The 27,445-nt window shown below is 38.8% G+C and overlaps 1 protein-coding gene across 1 annotated transcript in view; it reads left to right on the top strand.

Moving 5' to 3' along the window:
* The first annotated feature begins 38 nt into the window (after window positions 1–38).
* Window positions 39–27,445, top strand: part of SP1 (Sp1 transcription factor) — a 45,631-nt gene continuing 18,224 nt past the window's right edge. Inside the window, exons 1-2 of the mRNA XM_011229926.3 lie at window positions 39–803; window positions 1,159–2,674. Coding sequence (XP_011228228.1) covers window positions 666–803; window positions 1,159–2,674 — 1,654 coding nt within the window. The 5' untranslated portion in view covers window positions 39–665. The remainder of the gene's footprint in view (window positions 804–1,158; window positions 2,675–27,445) is intronic.

Here is a 27,445-nt window from a genome sequence, read left to right on the forward strand (position 1 = left end):
CCCCCCGTCCCGCCCTTTCCACGCCCCTCACCCCGAAACCGCCCTTTCCCTCTAGGGCCCGCCCTCTGTCCGCCCCGAAACCTCCAGATTCCTAACCCCTGGACCCCTTTAGCCCCTTAGCAGTATTCACAAATGTTTTCCCACTCACGCTTTTTATTTGTTCTTTTCCTTTTGCTCCTCTTCTCCTCTTGGTGCTTTTTACACTTGAATTTTTCTCTTTCTCCATATCCTTTGACCCTAATTTTAGCAAGCTTTCCATCCACCCGCATGTTGTTTTTTGCCTTACCTATCCTTCTCCTTTTTTTCCCCAGGATACTTTTTTGTATTTTGAAACTCTTTGAACATGTCCACCGCACCTCACATTTCCTATGCGAAAAGTACATTTTTAATGTTTTCTGGGTTTAATTTTGTGCAAGGGAGAATTGAGGCCCAGTTTTAGCGCTACTAAGCCTAGTTTGTGTTGTGTCCTACAATTGCCCTTTCTCCAATCCCTTGTTTTTTGGTTTTTGGTTTTTTTGTTTTTTTTTTTACACTAGTGCCTTTCATCTTACTGTTAATTATTTCTTTTTCATCATAGTGTCCTTTACTCCTCCTCACTTTACTCTTTTCCTCCCCCCAACTTTAAGTTGTTTATCTTTTAATTCTTTTCAGACCAAGATCACTCCATGGATGAAATGACAGCCGTGGTGAAGATTGAAAAAGGAGTTGGTGGCAATAATGGGGGCAATGGTAATGGTGGTGGTGCCTTTTCTCAGGCTCGAAGCAGCAGCACAGGCAGTAGCAGCAGTGGAGGAGGAGGGCAGGTAAGTGATGATCAGGAGAGTGGGGGAGATGTCAAGAGAATGTAGATATTCTTAGATGGTTGTCTTTTCACAGAAACCTTTTTTAGGAGGGGCTAAACCATTTTGTAGGTAGAGAAGTTAGCATAGTGAGACAAATAATTGGGAGATCCCCATAGGGGAGGATTTCAGCAGTATGGGTAGGTCAGCTCTCCTTTTCCTTTTCTTTCCTTTTTTCCCTCTACTTTTCTTTCTTCTGTTCTTTCCTTTCTTTCCCTCTTTGCCCTGTTTTGCTGTTTATTTGTTTTATACTGCCCCCTGGGCTGATAGCTGGGTGTCACTAAGCTAACTCCTATCCTCTCCCTTATTTTCTGTCCAGGAGTCCCAGCCATCCCCTCTGGCTCTGCTGGCAGCAACTTGCAGCAGAATTGAGTCACCCAATGAAAACAGCAACAACTCCCAGGGCCCAAGCCAGTCAGGGGGCACAGGTGAGCTTGACCTCACAGCCACACAGCTCTCACAGGGTGCCAATGGCTGGCAGATCATCTCTTCCTCCTCTGGGGCTACCCCTACCTCAAAGGAACAGAGTGGCAGCAGTACCAATGGCAGCAATGGCAGTGAGTCTTCCAAGAATCGCACGGTCTCTGGTGGGCAGTATGTTGTGGCTGCCACCTCCAACTTACAGAACCAGCAAGTTCTGACAGGATTACCTGGAGTGATGCCTAATATTCAGTATCAGGTAATCCCACAGTTCCAGACCGTTGATGGGCAACAACTGCAGTTCGCAGCCACCGGGGCACAAGTGCAGCAGGATGGTTCTGGTCAGATACAGATCATACCAGGTGCAAACCAACAGATCATAACAAATCGAGGAAGTGGAGGCAACATCATTGCTGCTATGCCAAACCTACTCCAGCAGGCTGTCCCCCTCCAAGGCCTGGCTAATAACGTACTCTCAGGACAGACTCAGTATGTGACCAATGTACCGGTGGCCCTGAATGGGAATATCACCTTGCTACCTGTCAACAGCGTTTCTGCAGCTACCTTGACTCCTAGCTCTCAGGCAGTCACTATCAGCAGCTCTGGGTCCCAGGAGAGTGGCTCACAGCCCGCCACCTCGGGGACTGCCATCAGTTCTGCCAGTTTGGTATCCTCACAAGCCAGTTCCAGCTCCTTTTTCACCAATGCCAATAGTTACTCAACAACTACAACCACCAGCAACATGGGAATTATGAACTTTACCACCAGCGGATCAGCAGGGACCAACTCTCAAGGGCAGACAGTCCAGAGGGTCAGTGGGCTACAGGGGTCTGATGCTCTAAACATCCAGCAGAACCAGACATCTGGTGGCTCTCTGCAAGCAAGTCAGCAAAAAGAGGGAGAGCAAAACCAGCAGACACAGCAACAGCAACAAATTCTTATCCAGCCTCAGCTAGTACAAGGGGGACAGGCTCTGCAGGCCCTTCAGGCAGCACCATTGTCAGGGCAGACCTTTACAACCCAAGCTATCTCCCAGGAAACCCTCCAGAATCTCCAGCTTCAGGCTGTTCCAAATTCTGGCCCCATCATCATCCGGACACCAACAGTGGGGCCCAATGGACAGGTCAGTTGGCAGACTCTTCAGCTGCAGAATCTCCAAGTTCAGAACCCACAGGCCCAGACAATCACCTTGGCCCCAATGCAGGGTGTTTCCTTGGGGCAGACCAGCAGCAGCAATACCACCCTTACGCCCATTGCCTCAGCTGCCTCCATCCCTACCGGCACAGTCACTGTGAATGCTGCTCAGCTCTCCTCCATGCCTGGCCTCCAGACCATTAACCTCAGTGCTTTGGGTGCTTCAGGAATCCAGGTGCACCAGCTTCCAAGCCTGCCCTTGGCTATAGCAAATGCCCCAGGTAAGGCTTCCAATCTTTTACATTAATTTCCAGAGCTAACTAGCGTTTTAACTGAAATTGTTGAGTCTAAGGAAGGAAATAGAGATTTTTGTGGGTAACAGTTTCTAGAGGGCAAGTTGATTAGAGAAATAGCAATGATTCTATTTAAGTCATTTGGAACCGTCTTAACGGAAACTTTTTTTTGTTTTTCAGTTAATCTTATGAGAAAGGAGCATTTCTGGGCAGTGTCCCTGGGGTCACTGAGAGGTGGGCAGGAGTCCTTTTGGGACTACAGAACAAGGGTCGGCAAACTTCTTCTATAAAGGGCCAGATAGTAAATATTTTAGGCCTCAAGTGGGCCAGGTAGTAGTCTTTTTTTTTTTTTTTTTTTTTTTTTTTTTTTTTTTTACAACCCTTTAAAAATGTAAACCTACCTCAAGGGCTTTATTTGGCCTGCAGGCCCACTGCTTGGTAGGATGAGAGTTGATTATAAACTTGACCTATTTGTAGAACAGTTATTAAATAATCAGATATTTCTTACGAACTGTAACTCTTAGGGAAAAGTGATATAGTGGGTTCCAGAAGGATTTTCAACAAAAAAAGTTCTATAGCTAATCCTTAGTTAGCTAGATTATCCTACTCTCTGAGCAAGCTGGTTAATTAAGGTTTAATTTTTTAAACTTCTAGTTACCCTAGTTACCTTAAAAGTAGAATCCGTCTGCTTCCCCTTACACTAATGTATATTTTCAATAAGTTTCCTAGATGATTCTGGTACTTCCTAGCTAGGAGAACCACTTCTAGACTGCTTTAAAATTATCGTATGGTTGAGAAGGGAGGAGAGAGAAAGGGAGTAAGGCCTGAAATGGAGTGGGGAGGTGGAGTTGAGAGGAATTAGGAATAAGGAGAGCATTGAAGGGAAAGAGTCCTCTGGGAAGAGATGCGTATTGGAATGTATGTTGAATCAGTTGACCATAATATTCAATTATTCACTCTGAATAGTGTTTCACTGTTGGTTAATTTGAAATATGTCCATTTAAAAAAAGTGAATGTCTATTAAGAATTTATTTTAAATCCTGTGGTGATGGAGCTGATCTTTAATAAAGCCTAAGAAGGGGATTCTATAGATTTTTTTTCAAGATTTGTTTATTTGAGTGGGAGGGGCAGCGGGAGAGGGAGAGGGACACCCAAACTGACTCCGAACTGAGGGTGGAGTCCAATGTTGGGCTCAGTCTCATGACCCTGAGATCAGACCTGAGCCAAAATCAGGAGTTGAACATTTTAACCCACTGTGCCACCCAGGATACTACAGATTTTTATATTCTGGCATGATATATAAGAATTATGATGGGAAATAGTTTAATATCACCAAACTTAGTTTTATTGGAATATATGTGGATTTATGAATTGCTTGCCTTTATCATAAAGTTCTCATTTCATTTAGACTGGTTCTTATATAAAAGAGGATAACAAATAGACAACCATATTTCCTGCCTCTTGCAGTTTTGGAAAATGGTGGGCAGGAGGTCTGCTCAAGTTCCCTACCTTTCTACATTCTTTTTTTTTTTTTTTTTTAAAGGTTTTATTTATTAGAGCTTAGAGAGAGAGAGATCATGAGCGGGGGTGGGGGATAGAGGGAGCAGCAGACTCCCAACCGAGCAGGGAGCCTGATGTGGGACTCGATCCCAGGACCCTAGGATCACGACCTGAGCTGAACGCAGATGCTTAACAACCGACTGAGCCGCCCAGGCACCCACTTTCTTACATTCTTGAGGTGTGTTTAAAATGACTATATTTTGAGCCTTAACAAGACAATAGTTTTCTTAATGACTCAGAGATCTTGGAATAGAAAGAGCTGGAAGGGACCTAAGAAGTCATCTAGTACAACTGCCTTATTTTCTAGGTGAGGACGTTGAGTTGCAGAGAAGCAGTTGAGTAAGTGGTGAGACTGCATACAATCAGAGTTAGGGTTTGTAGTTAGTTCTCTTAGTATAAGGCATTACCTATTAATTTTAATTTAGGATGTGAGAAATCCTTTAGATTGTTAAAAATGTTTTAGAAAAGATATCTTTGCTTCTTTGAAATTTAATGCTCTAGAGCTGGCAAGTGTTTCAGAGGCTAAAAATTATGGCAGTAGAAGTGGGAAAAGTTAATGAAAACTAAACAACAGCCTAGAAAATTAGACACTAGCATGTCTGTTTTCTCTTTGCTCTTAGGTGGTTGTCTCCAGCAGTTTTGCTCTTCCTCAAAGGAAAGCAAAGCCGTGGGATTGTTTCATTTGGTAATAATTTGGATCCTTGCAAATTTCTAAAAAAGGTTTAGAATTTAGGCTCTAGAGAACAGTTATGAGCACTCTCATTGCTAAATCATGCTCTGGGGAAGTCTGCCATTTAATATGTCATAGGATAGGGCTACCTAGCTATTATTGATGGTCTCAGAGCTCCAGAAAATGCATGCCTTTCTGTGAAGTAGGAGCAGCTTGACATTCGCTAATGAGAGTGAGTCTCTGAAAGGCCATTTTGTGAGAGTTGAGATCGGTTGCCTCATTAATAGTGGTTTCTGAAGATAAAAGTTTCTTCCTTTCTGGTTAGTCATACTTGTGCAACATTTTTTCCCCCATCAGTTGGTCAACTTTATCCTTAATGAAAGATAATAAAATCATTTCCTAGAAGCTTTAGTGCTGTTCAGCTGTTGCCTGGATGCTAAAAATGTCTCATTTTAACCCCTTTTCTGGTATATAGTAATTTTACTGGAAAAACCCAATCTCTTGGCAGAATAATGTAGTAGAAAGAGCCTTGGGTGTGAAATCATCTACAGATAAGTGGATAGATACATAGCACTCTACAAAGTGAGACATTATTACATGGTTGTGGAAGACTGCAACTTCCATGGTTTTCACTTAGTCTGTTTACATTTTTTATTTTTAAAAATCATCTTTTAGAAATTGTTTAAGCTCTCCTGTTGACTTTCAGTGTTTATTTGTTTGCTGAATACACAGGCAAAGGCACAAACTTAGAACCAAAGTAAGCCAGCCATCTCAGTATCCTGTGTTTTTTATGGCTCAGCCCGGGTGGGTGGTAGTGAGGAAGGGACCACCCAGTAAACTGAATTTAGTTTCCAGACAGTGAAATGATCCATGGGCTCTGAGGTTGGTTTTTGTTTTGTTTTTTTGTTTTTTGTTTTAAATCAGCACTGTTTCCCAGTTATCAGCACCCTTTCCTCTCATTTTGTAGTTACACTCTCACAGATCTTTTTTCCAGTTTAAAGCTTCAGGTTTTTTTCTCAGACACTGTTGTGTCCTGAAAACTCTTCCACCAGGTTGAGGGGGGGCCAGCTTTGAAAGACTGTATGACTTCGTGGGAGTTCTGCCTAATAAAGAGTTCAGGGCTAGTCTTTGGCAGGAGAATAGAACATATTTCCTTGATGGCCATAATTCACTCAAGCAAATTTCAGGCACTAAAAATAAAAATTTCACATCTGCTTGGTTTTATCGAGGTCAGGAAAATGTCTTCTCTTAGAAGTTAAGTTGAACATGATACCAGAGTTAGTTTGCCAACAGTGTCGCTAGACTTGGGGTTAGATTGCTGAGACCTAATTTATTAAAAAGTTTTGTTTTAGACTAGGGTATTTGAACACTAGTGACAAGTAGGTTTAGGTGATTTAAGTGTATTCAGAATTATTCTTTTGCAAAAGATCTGAGAGAATTTTCTCTTTTAAAATAACATACTTTATCAAATACAATGTCAAATGTTTCTGCATCATTTGCCTTTTTAATCTAATACTGTATTTGTTTCTGAAGATGATATTAGTGTTTTTAACTGATTTCAATTTAAGTAGAAAAGGTCTCCTTTAAAACCAAGGTGCCTTCATTGATTTGAAACGACTGAGAAGACAGTCCTCGGACCTTTTCAGTGCTCCTATTTATTCATTCCAGTGGCTTTCTGTAAATGACGTCATTGTTAAATCACGGTGCATTGTGTAATGTGGCCATTTTAGTTCTTAATTAAATAACAAGAGCACAAGGGTGCCTAGTGTTTCAGGAAAGTTTAGTATCTGTTTTGTTCTTATATCTTCCTTTTCTTTTAACTGTTCGACTTTGTAGAGTAGCATATAAATGTTGCCACTAATTAGTTCTGCTCATTCCTTGCATCTAATTGCTTTGTTTTTCCCTCGAAAAGGTTTTGGGATGTAAGATGAACATCTGTAGAAAAGCTTTATTACATAATGCTTTGTAAGTTACTTATTGGATGTCTGTAAACATTAATAGATAATAGTAGTTGAAATTTTATACTTTGTTATTTGTTTTTCATATTTCTTACAGGTGTGTCACAGTAGTGCTATCCCTTTCTCTAACATTAAGCATTATTATTCAGGCCCTGGTGTGCTGAAGTGTTATTTTAAGGTGTATATGCCCGCATTATGACTATATTGTTAATACTATGCTAGGTTTTAAGAATTGTTTCTCTTAGAAGACCCTGAAAAAGTTCTTGTAGAAAGATTTTTTTTTTCAGAGTTGTTTGCAATTCTGGGCTGTAATTTGAATTTGCACTTTTTGCTCCAGTGTTTTTTAAACTCTGAATGGCTTATGGAAACTGGGCAGTATTACTTGTTTGACAAGTTTGGATGTACCAATCTAATTTACTATGAATCTTTCTAACTCTGTATCTATGTACAAAATAAATAATAACTTAATTTTGTAGGAGTTAAGATATATTTATGTCAAGACAAAGACTTTACCATTAAGAGATGAGAGAGCTGAGTTAAAAATCTATACATCTCTGAAAACTTAAAAAAATTATTTTTATAGGAAAGCAAATACTTGCTGCAAATAATCTAAAAACGGTTAAATGCTATTGAGATAGATCTTTTCAAATTATTCAATATGTTCTTCATTGAATTGACCCTTTTTGATGGTTTAAAAGTTACAACTCTTTGCAAACATAGTACAGTTAAACAAGACTGTCAGTGGTAATAGCAACTAAACTGAGGGTTGCTGGAGCTGGAAACCTTCATCCTCTCCAATACCCCATTTTGACAGAATCTGAGGACTAGAAAGATTCAGTGACTTTCCAGAGGTCACTGACAAAATTTATAGAGTAACAGATCTTTTGGCTTTAGATCAGTATCCTTTTCCATTATACTACACTATTTTCTTACGTTTCCTTTTTCCTTAATGTTTATTTTTAAGTAATCTCTACACCCAATATGGGGTTTGAAATCATAACCCTGAGGCCAAGAGTCACATGCTCTAGCGACTGAGCTAGCCAGGCACCCCTGTTTTCTTTTCTTCCCCCTCCCCTTTTTTTATAGGACTTTTCTCAGGTAGAGAAATGGATTTGTTTTTTTACCCAGGTTCAGTTTTTTTGAAGCGTTACTAACATTCGTAGCCTAAGACAGATAATAGGAAAAAAGATACATTCTTAATCAACAACTTCTTTATAAACTTTGTTATGAATCATAATTTGTTGTAATCAGATTAGTTAATTTGAATTTATTTAGTCTGTAATTAAATGAAATATAAATAAAGTGATATGATCAAAACAGTAAGAAGGGAGGAGCAAGATGGCAAAAGAGAAATCAAAGACCTATAGTCACTTTGATGACGTGAAGGTCAGCTGTGTCATATTGAGGTGTGTGTGTAGAAGGGTATTATCCCTCCCCCCTTTTTTTTTTTTACAGTTAAGAAGATGTGATGTGTTTTCCCTGACTGTACCTTATTTTTTTTCTGATATGCTTGAGACATTTTCATAGCAAACTTTTATTGTTCCTCATCTATTGTTTTCCATGTTATCAGGAAATTCTCTTTCAGTGCCTGCCTTCTCTACCCAGCACATTTCTTTCTTTCTTTTTTAAAATTTTATTTATTTATTGAGATAGAGTGAGAGAAAGAGAGCACAAAGGGGCATAGAGGGAGAGGGAGAAGCAGACTCCCTGATATGCAGGGAGCCGGACGTGGGGCTTGATCCCAGGACACTGGGACCAGAACCCGAGCCGAAGGCAGACGCTTGACTAACTGAACCACCCAGGTGTCCCTACTCACCACATTTCTGATTTGAAAAAAATATATTATCCTGACATACTTGTTGGGGATACAGTTTAACAACCCTTTGAGAGACTATATATAGGGCCCAATTTTGTCCAGGCCCGACATAGACAATGCATAATATTTCTTTTTTTTTTTAAATCCGTCATATTTCTTATGGTCACTGTGGTATCTGAAAGTACTATGCTTAGAATTCTGTGGCAGTTTCTTGCATTCATGAAAAACTATTTTAATTTTATACAGACTATTTGTCTTAAAGAAGGTAAAAAGCTCTTAATTCTGAAAACTGTATTTGGAAATTTTCCATAGTATCAAGAACCTCTTTGTTTGGTTTGGTGTTCTCTTAACAGAATATCTTGTTGGCATTATCATGTTTTGAATGGCCTCCTTGTTTAGCCTTAAATGCTATTAAGAAATCCAGTAATACTCATGGTTCAGTTAACTCATGTAGGCATTTACTGAACACCAGTGTACTTAGTAATATAATTGCCCCCAGGAGGCTTAAGAGTTAGATACAAAAGTGTAACAGTAGGAGGAAAAAAGTGTAATAATGAAACTGGGTTCCAATTTTTGATGCCTTATTCATAGGCAAATTTAGCAAAATTTATTGAGCTTTTACTATGTGTCAGATGTGCTAGGCTCTCAGAATTCTCTGAAACAAATAATGGTCCTTGCCTTTATGGAGCTCCAGTTGCTGTTGTGCTGTAGTTATGTACACTTAGTGCACTTCAGAGGGGACAAGTTTTCACGCATCTGATACTGAGAGTTGCAGAAAATCTAAGAAATAATAGGGCCACGCTGTTTTGGATTTTAGTTTCCTCTTACTGTGTTATATATTATCAGGTTATTTATTTTTAATTAAAATCATGTCATGTCCTTTACTATTATATTAACTATTNAACGCCGGGATCACGCCCTGAGCCGAAGGCAGACGCTTAACCGCTGTGCCACCCAGGCGCCCCGTGTACTTAAAATTTTGACTCAAGTTTTAAAAGCAGATGTGTGGAAAAGGGGGAAGAGAATTGCATAAATATTTTCATTTATTTAATGGTAATAGTATTTTTGTTCATTATTAAATCTTAGCATTTACATATTTTTAGGGAAAATTATTTAAAACTAAAGAATATGCAAAATGGTATAGTTATGTTTTAAATGTGATAAAAAACAACATAAAATTTACCACCTTAACTATTATTTATTTGAGAGAGAGAGAGAGAGAGGGAGGGGCCATGAGCAGGGCTGCGGTGGGATGAAAGGGGAGGGGCAGAGGGAGAAGGAGAAGCAGTCTCCCCGCTTGCTCTCAGGACCCCAATATCATGACGTGAGCTGAAGATGCTTAACCAACTGAGCCACCCAGGTACCCTCATCTTAATCATTTTTAAATGAACAGTTCAATGGGGTTAAGTATATTCACATTGTTATGCAACAGTACTCCAGAACTTTTTCATCTTACAAAACTGAAATTCTATACCCAGTAAACTCCTCGTTTCCCCTCGCACATTCCCTGGCAACCATTATTCTTTCTGTTTCTGTGAATTTGACTGCTTTAGACTACTAATTTGACTGCTCTGTCATATAAGTAGGGTCATAGAGTACTTGTCTTTTTGTGGCTGGCTTATTTTACTTAGCATAATGTCATCAAATTTCATCCATGTTATAGCATATGACAGGATTCTCTTTGTAAGGGTGAATAATTCTCCACTGTATGTATGCACGTACAACATTGTCTTTATTCGTGTATGATGGACGTTGGGTTTGCTTCTACCTCTTGGCTATTGGGAATAGTGCTGCTGTGCACTTGGGTGTACAGCTTTCTCTGAAATTCCGCTTTCAGTTCTTTTGGATAGATACCCAGAAGTAGACAGAAGTAGAATTGCTGTATCATATGGTAATTCTATTTTTAATTTTTTGAAAAAAAATTATTTTTTAAAACTTTGCTTTTAGCTTCTATAAAGAAACTTTTTATTTTACTTATTTAATTTTTTTAGAAGATTTTATTTGAGAGAAAGCGAGAGCAAGCATGTGTCGGGAGCAGAGGGAGAGGGAACCCAGTGTGGGGCTCGATCCCAGGACCTGAGATGATGATCTTTTTTTTTTTTTTTTTTTTTTTTTTTTTTTTTTTAAATTTNCCTGAGATGATGATCTTAGCTGAAGGCAGACACTTCACTCATTGAGCCACCCAGGTGCCCCAGAAACTTTTTCTTTTTTTTTAAAGTTGCCTACGTTTATAGTCAGAACTACATTTTAAACTTCTTTATCTGAGCACTTCTCTCGTAAGATTATGTCCAAATTTCCTAACCTAATGGTGCAAGGTCATTAATACATTATAGTTGATAATCCAGTTGCTTTTACATTACTTAAATCAATATAAGTTGCTTAAAATGGAGCTCAAGGGTTGAGGCTTAAGACAGGAATTATTGCTGTTTAGGATTGCACAAGAAAAATTGTCATGATATACACTATGTTTGAGCATGCTTTTAAAGATAAATCATTCTTCTTTAGGTAACTGGTAATTGCTTATCTCCTTGTTTTAATTACTTATGCATAAAAGGTCACAGAAAGTAAAAATGGCTTGTTGCTGGCAAGCATTTCTCTTTATGGAATTAATTTAGTGACCCCCCCCCAGCCCCAGAAAATGACAATTGTCCTGCCATTCCAGACAATGGATATTCTCATCTCTAGTTTTATATACATGCTTAGGGAACTGTAGCATGGCCAAGCATCTTGATATAGTGGTAATTAATCTTTTAGTGAAACACCTGATCAGAACTGTCTTCATAAAAGCTCTTAACATATCACATTGTATTATTTTTACCTGCAGCGTGAAGCAAACTCAGATGCATCCAGACTTAAATTACTGATGATTCTTTGATTTACTTCAGAAACATTGTGACAACTAATTTGTTTAAGTCTTTATTTTTTTAAAGATTTTATTTATTTGACAGAGAGAGAGTTAAAGAGAGAATACAAGCAGGGGGAGTGGCAGAGGCAGAGGGAGAAGCAGACTCCCCACTGAGCAGGGAGCCCGATGTGGGACTCGATCCCAAGACCCTGGGATCAAGACCTGAGCTGAAGGCAGATGCTTAACCAACTGAGCCACCCAGGCGCCCCTAATTTAAGTGTTAAGAAATTTATTGCAGTAAGTGGAATGGAGGTATTAAAAATATTATTATATTATCTAGTTGTGCCTTACCATAAAAATTTAAGAAATAAGCAGTTTAGCTTCAGCAGGCACATGTAATGGGGGTTACATGAAACAGGCACCTTTATTTCATACACTTCTTTCTTGGGGTATTGAACACTCTATGGACCATTTGATTTTAATCATTGCTTTGCTTGCAAAGGGATTTGATGCTGTTTAAAAGTGGTACCACCTGGGGCACCTGGTTGGCTCAGTCGTTAAGCATCTGCCTTTGGCTCAGGTCATGATCCCAGGGTCCTGGGATTGAGCCTGCATCAGGCTCCCTGCTCTGCTGGGAGCCTGCTTCTTCCTCTCCCACTCCCCCTGCTTGTGTTCCCTCTTTCACTGGCTCTCTCTCTCTCTGTGTCAAATAAATAAATAAAATCTTTTTTTTTTTTTAAGATTTTATTTATTTATTCGACAGAGATAGAGACAGCCAGCGAGAGAGGGAACACAAGCAGGGGGAGTGGGAGAGGAAGAAGCAGGCTCATAGCAGAGGAGCCTGATGTGGGGCTCGATCCCATAACGCCGGGATCACGCCCTGAGCTGAAGGCAGACGCTTAACGGCTGTGCCACGCAGGCGCCCCAGATAAATAAAATCTTAAAAAAATAAAATAAAAAGAAAAGAAAAAGTGGTACCAGCCAAGAAATGTGTCCCTTTCCAAAAAGCCAAGCATCAAACTTACAGCAAACTCTTCATTTTATTTAGCTCCCTTAAAGACTCATTATCATACATTGCATTGTCCAGAATGGTTCTCTTAGTGAGAATGTTACTGAAGGACTCCTAATGTTGCATCTTCTGAATACCCCTCATGAAAGTAAGGTATCCAGAATCCCAGTGGAGAATTGTTTGGAGATGCCACATGCTGGCATTGTGCTCAGCATGCTTTATAAGATTGTATCTAAAGGAAACAAAAATATAAAGATTATGTGGGAAACCATAAACTTTCTGTTCATTTAGGAAGTCATATTTAGAAGCTTTTCTAGTTCTGGTTCAAAACTACCATCAGGTCCATGCAGCTGCCTTCTGAAAGCTGAAATGGAGGCTGATAATGAACTATACACTTCACATGAATGTTTGTGTTTATAAATGAATCATTGTGTTATGTCTGCTGTTTTCCTATACCCTACCCTTTTTTCTGTTCCCAACCTCCCCTGAGACATTGGTACTATGAACAAACTCAGGAGCTTGCTAAAGAGAACTCTCTGCCCCCCTACGTTTGTTATACTGCTGTTATGAGGGAGAATGAAATGCCTTTTTAAAAAGTACGGTATAAAAATCCACAGAATTGTTGGGAGACGACTTAGGATGAGTTTTCCCACTTAGTACTTTTTTGAATGGGAAGTGTTATGGATAACTGACTGTAAAGGGGATCTTAAACTCAAATTACTGTTTTTGTTTTTTCTTTTTATGAATTTTTGCAAATGAACATCTCATCTTGTGTAATACAGGTTGAATGATTTAGCTATGAATATACTCTTTAATCTGATGGATGAAATAACTCCAGCTCTGAAACTAGCAGTAATTGAAAATCTTTTGTGAAAGAGAAAGAAAGCTTGTCCTGAAATTAGATATTTAGCATGGACAAGAAAGTGACACATGGTATTTGTAGGCAGTCCCAGGAGGGTGCAAGTCAAAACTTTGCTTCTTACTGGCTCTGTGACTCAGGGAAGTTCATCTTCTCTGAGCTGAGGTTTCTTTATTTGTAAAAGAGGTTTAATCGATTATTAGGATTAAATGAGATCGATAACATGTAAGAGCATGTAATGGGTGCTTAACACATTAGTGCCCGTCTCTTAGTAAAAGTTCCATTGTATGTAGTCCTCCCATTAAATTGAAAATAGGGTTTTAATCACTTAGTTCAAGGCTGCTCTTCCAGGTTGTTGAAGTGTTCAGAACTTTACATTCTTCTTCCATTGGTGTGGTCATTAAACTAGCACAACTACCAGAGGAAGTAAATTCCAGTTACTATGCTTTGTTCTCTCATAAGCCAATCTAGTAAAAAAGGTAGTTGACAGTAGAAAAAATTTTTAAGATTACCCATGGAGTTTCTGTTTTTATTTTTCACTGGCCTGGTTATGAACCTGTGTGAGTGTGTGTCTATGTTTTCTCTACAGACTGTTTGCTAAAATGACATTCTCCCTGATGAATATTTTGCTGACACCCCATCTAATGATGGTAATTGGGTTTCTCAGTTTCCTAGTTCAATGAATTATTTTTCTGTCCCCATTTTTTTTTTTTAAAGATTTTATTTATTTATTTGACAGAGATAGAGACAGCCAGAGAGAGAGGGAACACAAGCAGGGGGAGTGGGAGAGGAAGAAGCAGGCTCATAGCGGAGGAGCCTGATGTGGGGCTCGATCCCACAATGCCGGGATCACGCCCTGAGCCGAAGGCAGACGCTTAACCGCTGTGCCACCCAGGCGCCCCACTGTCCCCATTTTTTTAAGAGTTGTTTGGTTTCCTGTAAATTGACAAAATTTCATTTATTTTATCTTTCTGGAATTCATTGTTATTAAAGCACTATTTTATTTTTCCACTCTCAGCTAACTCCTCTCTCATCCATTACATCCTCCCCAGTCCCAGGTAACCCCCAACACATCAGAAATGACTGTGAAATAATTTAAGGCAGGTAGAAAGGGTAATACAGTGGGTATTCTTTTACCCATATCCCAGTTCATGAAACAGTAAATTACAAATATTACTAAAGCTCACAAAATAAGTCTGCCCTAATACTTTTTTTTTTTAACATTGTTACTGAACTATATGATTTTATTAAGTAATGGTTGTTTTGGTTGTGTGTACATAGCACAGTTTTTCCTATTGTACAATGAAAGGAAAGAAGCTGGTTAGGTCTGAGCTATTAATTTGTGATTTTGGAATTTCTTAACTTCCATTCATCTACGGAACAAGAGTGATTATACTTGCTTAGTTCTTCGTGGTGATGTAAATTCATAGACATACAAACATAGAAAACATTTGTTGATAATTTTTTGTACAAGTTTACGTATGTTGGTGTTTTAGTTCTTAAATGTCTGTAGGGAAGGAACTACCTCTATTTTTTTTTTTTTTAAGATTTTATTTATTTATTAGAGAGAGAGAGACAGCCAGCGAGAGAGGGAACACAGGCAGGGGGAGTGGGAGAGGAAGAAGCAGGCTCATAGCGGAAGAGCCTGATGTGGGGCTCGATCCTACAACGCCGGGATCACGCCCTGAGCCGAAGGCAGACGCTTAACCGCTGTGCTACCCAGGCGCCCCTACCTCTATTTTTCTTTCTTTTTTTAAAGATTTTATTTGAGAGAGTGTGTGCACAAGTGGGGGGAGGGGCAGGGGGCTAGGGAGAAGCAGACTCCCCACGGAGCAGGGAGCTGGATTCTGCAGTCCCAGGGCCCACCATGACCTGAGCGGAAGGCAGATGCTTAACTCACTGAACCACCCAGGTACCCCTGTTTTTCTTTATACAGTGCAGGTTTGGTACCATAAACATAATGGGTACAGAATAATGATCTGAAGGGGGATCACTGGTGGTCCACAAAGAACTGCTGATGTAAATTACAGTTTCAGTTTGGAAAATGGGAAAAATCAAAGCATTCGTTTTATAAAGATCTATAGAGCTGAAATTAGAAACCTTTGAGGATAGGGAAAAAAATAAAAAAATAACTTGTTTAAATGATACTGGTAAAAACATTGAACAACACAAATATGGAAAATAAAGTAAAAATTAATGGAAATTTAGCTATCCAGAGATATCTACAGTTGAAATTCTGGTGAACATCCAGCCAGCTTTTTGTACATTTGTGTACAATTTACAAAGAAATCTGTATATAGTTTCATTAATATTTTAGTAGGATCATACTATCCATAATGCTCCATGATTTGTTTTCACCAAACAATATAGTATGAACATCTTTTCCATAAATAATAATAAATGGACATTTGTATCTTTTTAAATGATTGTATGTAATTCTATAGTATGTTTGTACTAGAATTTACTTAACCTTGTTGTTTCCAAAAGTTTCCAAAATTTCACTGTTATAAGCAGTGCTGTGATGAACATCTAAGTTCACACATTTTAGATTAAAATTCTGTAAGTGGGCAGTTCTACTCCCAGGTATATTTCTTTTCTTTTTTTAAAGATTTATCTATTTTATTTTATTTTATTTTTTTAAGATTTTATTTATTTATTTGACAGAGAGTACAAGCAGGAGGAGCACCACAGGGAGAGGGAGAATCAGGTTCCCCACCAAGCAGGGAGCCCGACATGGGGCTGGATCCCAGGACCCTGGGATCACAACATGAGCTGAAGGCAGACGCTTAGCCAACTGAACCACCCAGGCACCCCAAGATTTATCTATTTTAGAGAGAGAACGTGCACAATCGGGGAGGGGCAAAGGGAGAGGGAGAGGATCTCGAGCCGACTGCCTGCTGAGCACCACCCAGGCACCCCATACTCCTAGGTGTATTTCTAAGAGAAAAGGGAACTTAAGTCCACATGGAAACTTGCACAGAAATGTTTATAGCAGTATAAAGATGGAGATAACCTAAATGTCCATTGGATAAACATAATGTGATATATCCATACGATGGAATAATACTCAGCCATAGAAAAGAATGAAGTATTGATACGTGCGACAGTGTGAGCCTGGAAAACGTTCTGTTAAATGAAGGAAATAAACCAGAGAGAAAAGGTCACATATTTTATGATTCTATTTACATGACCTATCTAGAACAGGAAAATCCATAGAGACAATGGTTGCTAGGGTACGGGGTGAGGGGAGAATGGGGAATGACTATTTAATGGGTATGGATGTTTTTCTGGGGTGATGAAAGTTTTGAAAGTATAGAGAGGTAGTGGTTGCACAGCATTGTGAGTGCACTGAATGCCACTGAATTGTACACTTTAAAATAGTTAATTGAATGTTATGTGAATTTCATGTCAATTAAAAAAAATTTCAAAAGGAACTCCTGGTTGGGTCAGTTGGTGGAGCATGTGACTCTTGATCTTGCTGTTGTGAGTTCAAACCCCATGTTGGCTGTAGAGCCTACTTTAAATATTCTAGGGGCGCCTGGGTGGGTTAGTCCGTTAAGCATCTGACTCTTGATTTCTGTTCAAGTCATGATCTCAGAGTTGTGGGATCGAGTCCTGAGTCAGGCTCCATGCTTAGCAGGGAGTCTGCTTGAGATTCTCCCCCTTTCCCATTTCCTTTCCCTCTGCCCCTCTCCTCGCTCTCACACATGCACTCTCTCTCTCACTCTCTATCAAATAAATAAATCTTTGAAAAAAATTCTAAGCATCAGTGGGTCAAAGGTTTTATACATTTAATGTTTTGATACTTACAGCTAAACTGAATTTCAGAAAGCTAGCAATTCATACTATCATTAATACTGGTCTTTGCCAATATAGTATTATTTGAATATTAGGGAAATAAATATATCTTCATTTATTATTTGCATTTTTTCTCTTATGAGTTGCCTGTTTTTATTTTAAACTTATTTTTATTTTTTAAAGTAGGCTCCACATCCATCTTGGAGCCTAATACAGGGCTTGAATTTACAACCCTGAGATCAAGACCTGCGCTGAGATCAAGAGTTGGATGCTTAACCAACTGAGGCACCCAGGTGCCCCAGCCTGTATTTATTGTTTTTCTGTTTTAAAAGTTGAAATATTTTCCCTCATTACTACTTAAAATTTTTTCCCTGGGGCACCTGGGTGGCTCCGATGGTTAAGCGTGTCTGCCTTTGGCTTAGGTGGTGATCCCAGTGTCCTGGGATTGAGCCCCGTGTCTGGCTCTCTGCTCAGCAGGGAGCCTGCTTCTCCCTCTCCCTCTCGGTGCCACTCTGCCTGCTTGTGTTCTTTCTCCCCTCTCGCTCTCTGTCAAATAAATAAAATCTTAAACAATTTTTTTTTTTCCTAATTTAGTCCCTTATTCTTCCAGGTAAATTTGACACATTTTGTTAGGTTCCCACAATAAATCCCTCTGGGATTTTTATTTTGATGGACTCATTATGCTTTCATTTTCTTCTTATTGGTCCTACACATCTCCTGCTGTTTAAGCTTTATATTTTCTAGTTTTTGTTGCTATTGTGAATAGGACCTTTTCTTCCATTTTATTTTATTATTTTAAGATGTTATTTTTTCTTTTCTTTTTTTTTTTTTTTTGAGAAAGTGTGTGTGCCTTTGGGCGGGTAGGGTAGGGGGAAGTGAGGGGCAGAGAGAGAGGGAGGGAGAGAATCTTAAGCATGGAGCCCAACAAGGCTCGATCTCAGGACCCCGAGATCATGACCTGTGCCGAAATCAAGAGTCGGACGCTCAACCAGCTGCACCACCCAGGCCACCCCCATTTTATTTCTAATTGATTCTTTTTTTTTTTTTTAAGATTTTATTTATTTATTTGACAGAGAGACAGCCAGCGAGAGAGCGAACACAAGCAGGGGGAGTGGGAGAGGAAGAAGCAGGCTCCCAGTGGAGGAGCCTGTTGTGGGGCTCGATCCCAGGACTCTGGGATCATACCCTGAGCCGAAGGCAGACACTTAACGACTGAGCCACCCAGGCGCCCCTATTTCTAAATTGATTCTTATTTGTATATATGAAAGCTGTTGACTTACGGGCATTGATTTTATAATGGCTATCTCACTGTAATCTTAATGCTTTCAGTATTTTTCGTGATGTTCTTTAGGTTTCCAGGTATACTGTCATATCATCTGCAAATAATTTTACCTACTTTTTTCTAATATTTATACCTCATTTAATTTTTGTCTTGCTAAGTAATAGTGGTAATAGTAGGGAACCTTGTTTTATTTCTCACTTTTTTTTAAAGATTTTATTTATTGGAGAGAGAGATCGAGCATGAGCTGGGGCGGGTTGGGGGGTGGCAGAGCGAGAGGGAGGAGAGAAACAGAATCCCTGCTGAGCATAGAGCCTGGACCCAGGGGCTCCATCTCACGACCCTAAGATTATAACCTGACCCAAAATCAAGAGTCATACATTTAACCAACTGAGCCAGCCAGGCACCCCATGTCTCACTTTTAAAGTGGTGATTTTTAATTACTATGTAATATTCTTTCAAGTCATTTGCCACAATTTCTTATTTCTCTTTCGTCAAATATTCTGGTAGTTTAAAATTTTCCTTTATTTTAAATATAGAAGATAATAGAGCATGCAGTTTTCTCATTTTAAATTATTTATTTAGAATAAGTCCTTAGGGGTTGGTTTGCTGATTCATTCATTACATAATAAATATTGAAAACACAGAGAACATAAAATTTGAAATAGATAAAGTATGTCTGAATTATCCATTGCCATGTTAAGCTGAAGTTGGAGGAAACTAGTACAGGAAAAGGAGTGTGCAAATGCGTGGGTGAGCTCCTGTGTATTATCATTGAGTAGCATTTCTTTCTTTCTAAAAAGAGTGATTTATTTTTTAGAAAGACAGCACGTGATAGTGGGGAGAAGGGCAGAGGGAAAGGGAGAGAATCTCAAGTAGACTCCCCGCTGAGCACAGAACACTTGGCAGGGGGGCTCAGTCCCATGACCCTGAGATCATGATCTGAGCCGAAACTGAGTCGGAGGCTCACCTGATTAAGAAGCCACCCAGGCATCCCCATAGAGTAGCATTTTTGTCTTACATCCTTTTGTGATATTGTCATTGGCAGTTTAAAGATGTGGTGTGTTTTTGCAAATGAGAGTACTGCTTTTAGTACTTATCTAGTAATCTAGATAAATTAAGACAAGGGGAAGTCTAGTTCTCACATTATAAAGTGACTTTAGAGTTTATGCTTAGGGAGGGGTTAAAATATTAGCCCGTAGTGTATCAGATTATATAATTGTACTATGGGCATTACTCATGCATAAACTTTGAGAAGCCTGTAATTAAAAGGTACCCAACATGTAAGCGCCATTTACCTGGTCACTTAAGGGATCTTAGAATGGTGTGGATCTGAAGAGTTACTTCTTTAATTCAGATATTTATGTATAATGTAACTATTATGATTATAAATAGATAAAGTTTGTGTATATGAATATTAATTGAGAAGATGAAAAAGTGATGATAATTTGTTGGGTTGGTAGGATTTTGGATGTTTCCCCCTCCTTTTTGGTTTCCATTACTCTTTTTTAAAAAAATATTTATTTAAGTAATCTCTACACCCAGAGGGGGCTCAAACTCATAACCCCAATATCAGGAGTCATATGCTCCTCCAACTCAGCCAGCCAGGCATCCTTTGTTTCCATTACTCTTACTTGTACTGTAAATAATTTTAAAAATCTTACTCATAAAACATGATAGATGGCTATTACTATTCATTTTTCTTCAGGCCCTACTAGAGAAAGTGAGAGACTCTCTAGGATACCTGAGTTTAAAGTGCTTATTTTCCCTATGATCATCTGTACTTCCCTTCAGCATTTTTTCATGGTTTTATCATCACACAGCATCTCATAACTATATTTTATCCAGAAAATTCTCTGAAAACATGAAGCTTAAGCGGCACTATTTCTCCTTTCAGGACAGTATTGTGTGTTCAGAATGGTTATTTCTGCATTATTAATCAACTCCAAACTATTTTTAATGGGAATCAAGTCTCATTTGAATGCTTTGCTATGATTATCCTTTTTCAATTTTCAATGATAAGTCCAGAGGTTAGAAGCAAAATAATTAAGTTACTGTGCATTTTATTTTTCTGTTTTACAGTATTTTATTGGTGCTGTTTTAGAGATAATTGATGATTGAATTTGATACTACGATTGTCCTAGATAAGTTCAAAATAACATACTGTGAGTAGTAAGAGTGCATATATAGATAGAAAGGAAAAAACATTAAAAGTCATATTCAGCTCTTTTATTTTACTAATATACAGTGATTTATGGAGTGCCTCCTGTGTGTTAGGTATAGTGCTGAAGGTATGCTTCATATTAGTTTTATTACTCCAGTGTAATCATATCCTTTTTGCTAATGAGGAAAGTAAGGCTCAGAGAGGTTACTCTGTTAGTAAGTGGTGAAATCAGGATTCAATCTAGGTTTGTCCAACAGTACCATTTTAGTGCATTACCATGTATTTAATGATCCTGATTAATTTTAATCATCAGAAGCTCCTGGTGATTTTTAAATGTCTGTGAATGGAGATGAACAGACCAAAAGTCAGTCAAAAAAAGGACCTGATCTGAAAACCAACAAAGTTGGGGGCACCTGGGTGGCCCAGTTAGTTAGTGTCCAACTCGATCTTAGTTCAGGTCTTTATTTTGTTTTATTTTATTTATTTTATTCAACAGAGAGAGAGAGAGAGCATGAGCTGGGGGATCAGCAGACAGAGGGAGACGGAGAAGCAGGCTCCCCACCAAGTAGGGAGCCCAATTCGGGGCTCAATCCCAAGACCCTGGGATTGTGACCTGCGATCGTGACCTGAGCCAAAGGCAGACGCTTAACTGACTGAGCCACCCAGGCGCCCCAGATCTTAACTCAGGTCTTGATCTCAGGGTTGTGAGTTAAAGTTCTATGTTGGGCTCCATGCAGGGTGTGGAGCTACTTAAAAAAAGGAAAAAAGAAAAAAACCAGCAAGGTGGGGCACCTGGCTGACTCAGTCGGAGGGGCATGCACCTCTTGGTATTGGGATCATGAGTTCGAGCCCTGCATTGTGTGTAGAGATTACTTAAATAAATAGTTAAAAATTTGGAAAAAATAAATAAAAACCAACAGGCGAGGAGAAGTTACATTCATCTCTTTCTTTGTTTCTTTGGTGTAAAAAAGGTGGTTTTATTAAAGCATGGGGACAGGACCCTTGGGCAGAAAGAGCTGCCCATCTCTTCTTTACTCAGGAAAATGGTGGAGGCATGAATTAAGTCCAAAATTAATTTTAATTTTATCATTTCCTGTTTATCACTTTCTTGCTCTTAATAAACCAAATAACTGTATTCTCTTAACCTTCATATCCCTCTCCCACAGCTTTCCTCTGGAATGTATACATTATGTATTTAAATAGATGAATCTTAAATAATACCAGTCTGAATAATAATAAGTAAAATAATAAGTAATTATAGCTAGTTTGGGAGGGATGTTAAAGTAAGACCCTTTCCCTAGAAAGTTATCACTATGGTGAGAGTTGGGGGAAAAGATATGACAATTCTAATTCATTTCTCGGTTTTAAAAAACAGTTTTCACTATGGAATGATGTTGACAGAGGTGGAAATAGGTGAAAGTCTTGGAATTTAGAAGAATTTCAGTATGTTACTAATAATTTAATTTTGAGATCTTTAGTTTTTTTGGACATGAAAAGTAGGGAGATCTGTACCTTTGGATTCATGATGGATAACATAAGACTTGAGTTTTTAGTAAAGAAACATTACCAAAGCTGAAAAAAAAATCTCGTTTTGACAGACATCTGAATTACACTTCTTCAAATGGTCCCATTTAAAATTTGGGATTGCCTTTCTCCCTTTTATTCTTCTAAACCTCTTTGCTGGGAGGGTGGACTTTAAAAACTCCTATCACTTAGTTACGGCGACACCTACTGGTAAGAATCTTTGACATCGTGCTGATTGCCCCATACTTGAAGAAAAGTACCCATTTACTGAGATGTGGAACACCAGTTGTTAAATCTATAAAAACATTGTTAATAATAAAAGGGTGAGGTGCACAGGCTGATTTTTTTTAATTAATTTATTTTTTTGCTTTGTGTGTGTGTGTGGTTTTTTTTAAGATTTTCTTTATTTGTTTGAGAGAGAGCAGGAGCAGGAGGAAGGGCAGACGTGAGGGAGAAGCAGACATCCCCACTGAGCAGGGAGCCCAGGACCCTGAGATCATGACCCAAGCCGAAGGCAGACACTTAACGAACTGAGCCACCCGGGTGCCCCTGTGTGTGGTGTTTTTTTTTTTTTTTTAAAGATTTTATTTCTTTATTCGACAGAGATAGAGACAGCCAGCGAGAGAGGGAACACAAGCAGGGGAGTGGGAGAGGAAGAAGCAGGCTCATAGCGGAAGAGCCTGATGTGGGGCTTGATCCCATAACGCTGGGATCACGCCCTGAGCTGAAGGCAGACGCCTAACCGCTGTGCCACCCAGGCGCCCCCCTGTGTGTGTCTTTAATGATAAAAGTTAAATCATCATGTTATAGAAAATAAGAGAAACAGAAAGGAGAAAAACAAAACTAATAACTCCTCCCCAGCGCAGTCAGCAATTTTGGTGTGTTTTCTTCTACTTTATTTAAATTTTAATGTATTTATTTTTCAAGCATAGCTTTATTCTTGCCGTGTATGTAATTTGTTCCTTTGTTTGTTCACTAATATGGCATAAGCATTTTTTCCAAGTTATTATACTGCAGTTAACCATAAATTTTACTGACTGCCTGGTATTCCATCAGGTTACTTAACAGTTTCCTCATTGTTCGCATTTTAATCCATTTCTTATATTGTTGTTGTAAGTAATTTGTTGGATGTCTGTTCAAATGACTTTTTCCATGTTTGGATTTTTTCAATTAGGAATATTTTTATAGACTCTGACCTTTCCCTAAAGTTTTTGCCTACTAGTGAGGTTGAAGTTTTTCCTTTTGCTTGTTTACAATTTGTAGTAGTTGATTCATTTATTGGCACCACAGTAATATTCTTAGGAATTTGCCAGGGCTATTTTTTAAATAAAGAAGCATTGTTTTTAAAATTTGTTGAGGGGCGCCTGGGTCGCTCAGTTGGTTAAGTGGCCAGCTCTTGATTTCAGCTCAGATCATGATCTCAGGATCATGGGATCAGGCCCTATATTGGGCTCCACTCTGGGTGTGGAGCCTGCGTAAGATTCTTTCTCTCCCTCTCCCTCTGCCACTCCCCACCCCCCACCTCCTCCAAAATAAAAATAAATAAAATAAAATTTGTTGAAAATAACTTGCTCAAGCTCTTATTTGCTTTTTTGTAATACAGAAGTTTTTCATTTTTTTTTAAACTTTTTTTTTTTTAAAGATTTTATTTATTTATTTGACAGAGATAGATAGCGAGCGAGAGGGAACACAAGCAGAGGGAGTGGGAGAGGAAGAAGCAGGCTCATAGTGGAGGAGCCCGATGTGGGGCTCGATCCCATAATGCCGGGATCATGCCCTGAGCTGAAGGCAGACGCTTAACCGCTGTGCCACCCAGGCGCCCCGAAGTTTTTTCATTTTTATGTGTCAAATGAACTGATCTTTTGTGATTTCTTTAATGAGTTTTTTTTTTTAAAGATTTTATTTATTTATTCAACAGAGATAGAGACAGCCAGCGAGAGAGGGAACACAAGCAGGGGGAGTGGGAGAGGAAGAGGCAGGCTCATAGCAGAGGAGCCTGATGTGGGGCTCGAACCCGTAACACCGGGATCACGCCCTGAGCCGAAGGCAGACGCCTAACCGTTGTGCCACCCAGCCGCCCCTCTTTAATGAATTTTGAAATCATATAGAAATGCCTTTTCAAAGTTTAATAATAATTTTCTTTTCATTAATTAATTAATTAATTAATTTTTAAAGTGATCTCTACCGACTGAGCCAGCTAGGCGCCCCTTCTTTTCTTCACATTTAAGTGTGTGTGTGTGTGTGTGTGTGTGTGTGTGTGTGTGTGTGTTTAACTCCCCTCCCTTTATTTTTCATGCTTTATTTTTCAGGGGATAATATGAAGAAGGCAACAGATCATTTAAAGAAATCAGTGTTAGTGTTTTTTAATTTCTTGCCAGGCTTTCTTTCTAGACATTTTTGTAAACATTGAACTTTATCTGCCCAGAATTATTTTTTAACTGTCAGGGCAGAGGTATCTAAAGTTATTTTGAACATAAGAATGGTCTCTGAGTCTCCTGACATCTAGAACAAAAAAGGCAACTGGAGATACCATTTTCTGTCTTGTGTGTTATCGCACTACATTTTGGCTCACTACAGTTGAGCACATAACAGTGTGTGGAACACAGCAGATGTGCAATAAAGATTTGTTGAATTAAAATTAATAAAATAAGTATTTTTCTTCTTCCTTCCTTCTGTGGTGTCCGTCCATCCCCTGTGCAGTATAGGTTGTTTCTTTTTTCTTTTCAGTTTTCCCCTTTGAACATTTTCTTTTTTCCTCCTCCTCTTCCTTTTTTAAAAAGGAATGTTTTGAACTATAGTTTGCTTTTTAAAACATCCTAATTGAGCTATAACTCATATACCATACAATTCACCCATTTAAAATGTACGGTTGGTAGATTTTGGTATATTCACACAGTTGTGCAACTGCCACCACAATCTAATTTGAGAACATTTTCATTACCCACAAAGAAACGCCATGTGGCCCATTAGCTGTCCTTCCATATTCTCACTTCCATTTCCAGTCCAGGGCAACCACTACTTGCAGTCTCTATAGATTTGCCGATTCTGGACATTTCACATAAATGGAATCAAACAATATGTGGTCTTTTGTGACTGGCTTCTTTCAGTTAGCATGTTAGCAAGGTTCATCTATGTTGTAGCATTCTTTTTCATTGCCAGATAGTATTTCATTATATAGATATACCACATTTTGTTTATCCATCCCTCAAATTGAATACACACTTGGCTTGTTTTTACTTTTTGGCATTATGGGTAATGCTGTTATAAACATTTGTGTACAAATTTTTGTATGGACATATGTTTTTATTTCTCTTTGTTATATACCTAGGAGTGGAGCTTCTGGGTTAGATTCAATTTTAATGGGTTGCTTTGTATCTTTGAAAGATCTTAAAAATACAGTAGTTTCACCTTATCTGCTGGGGCTACGTTCATCCTCCAGTGGTTGTCTGAAACTGGATAGTACCCAAACCGCAAGTATACTATTTTTTCCTATACATGCAAATCTATGATAAAGTTTAATTTATAAATCAGGTACTATAAGAGGTTAACAACAATAACTAATAATAAAAAAGAGTAGTTAACAATAATAGATCATAATGAAGTTATACGAATGTGGTCTCTGTCACAATATCTTATTGTAAAAAAATATATCTTATTTTACCGTATTCCCCCTTTCTGTGATGATGTAAGATGACAAAATGTCTACATGACAAGATGAAGTGAATGATGTAGGCATTGTGACATAGTGTTAGGCTGTAGTTGACCTTCTCACAATAATGTCGGGAAGATCATCTGCCTCGACTGTGATTGACTGTGAGTAACTGAAGCCACAGAAAGAGAATCTGCAGATAAGGGGAGATGCCTGTATTTATTGCTTCTCTTTTGTTCATATTCCTGGCAGTCTTGCTGTTTCATTTATGTCCCAGAAACTTTGAAGTTCCCTGTATTCGGCCATTAAATTCTGACTTTTTACTCCTAAATATTTTTTATTCATGCCTCTCTTCATTGGAACCACAGCCCTACTTGATTTTTGGTTTTTGTTTTGTTTTGTTTTTGTTGGTAAGTAGGCTCCACACCCAGTGTGGGGCTTGAACTCATGGACCCTTGACCTGAGGTCAAGAATCACATGCTCACAGCCCTAGTTTAGGCCTTTATTATCTTTCACCATTATCAAATGGAGTAGCCCAGAATATTCTACTTCTCTTTTTTCTAATACTCCTCCTTCCAACTCTTACACTCCTTTTATCAGAGCACATTATTAGTACTTTATTTTATAAATTATAAGGCAGATATTATAGTTGATTTAATGTTACATCTTCCCAGTAAGATAGAACCTCTATAATGGCCAGGATTCTTTCTGACTATCCCCAGAGCTTAATATACTATCTGGCACATGTCCTTATTCCTGGACATATACTTACTGGGTTAAAAGATTAGTCACTTTTTTTTTTTTTAAGATTTATTTATTTTAGAGAGCAAGAACATGAGTTCTGTTACTGGTTTCAGAGGTAGAGGTCAGTGATTCATCAGACTTATATAATACCCAGTGCTCATTATATCACGTGTCCTCCTTAGTGTCCAGGGACAGAGATTCTTAAGCAGACTGTGCACTGAGCACGGAGCCTGACTCGGGGCCCCATCTCACGACCCTGAGATCACAACCTGAGCTGAAACCAAGAGTCATACACTTAACTGACTGTGCCACCCAGACACCTGTTTTGTTTTGTTTTTTTAAGTAGGCTCCACACTTGGTGTGGGGCTTGAACTCAGGACCCTGAGATTAAGAGTTGCATGCACCAGCCAGGCACCCCAAGATTAGTCACATTTTAAAGATTTGATCTGTTTTGTGCCACATTGCCTTACATACACACCATTCTGATTCCCTGCTATACACTTCTGTGCACTCATGCTACTGGGAGTTGTACGAAAGTGTTTATCTCTTTATGTTGTCTCTACCATCACATTTCAAAAAGTCAGTCATTTGAATGTCTGTCCTGGATCTGATGATACCATGTTTTAAAGTTCATCTCCACATTCATCTTCTCCCTTTACTCCGCTGTCACCCTACACACCATGTTCTTCTCCTCTACATTCCTTCACTCTTCTAATGTTCCCTCTGCTTGGAACACCTTCCCGTGCCGACATGTTTCACCTGGCTAATTCCTGTGCATTCTTCTTTAAAGTTTGGCCAGAATGTTAGCTCCTCTAGGAAGTAAGCTTTCTCTGAAATTCCAGACTGGGGAAATTACTCCTTTCTTTTTTTTTTTTTTTTTCAAA

The sequence above is a fragment of the Ailuropoda melanoleuca genome, chromosome 16, assembly GCF_002007445.2.
Source record: "Ailuropoda melanoleuca isolate Jingjing chromosome 16, ASM200744v2, whole genome shotgun sequence".
Lineage (NCBI taxonomy): Eukaryota > Metazoa > Chordata > Mammalia > Carnivora > Ursidae > Ailuropoda > Ailuropoda melanoleuca.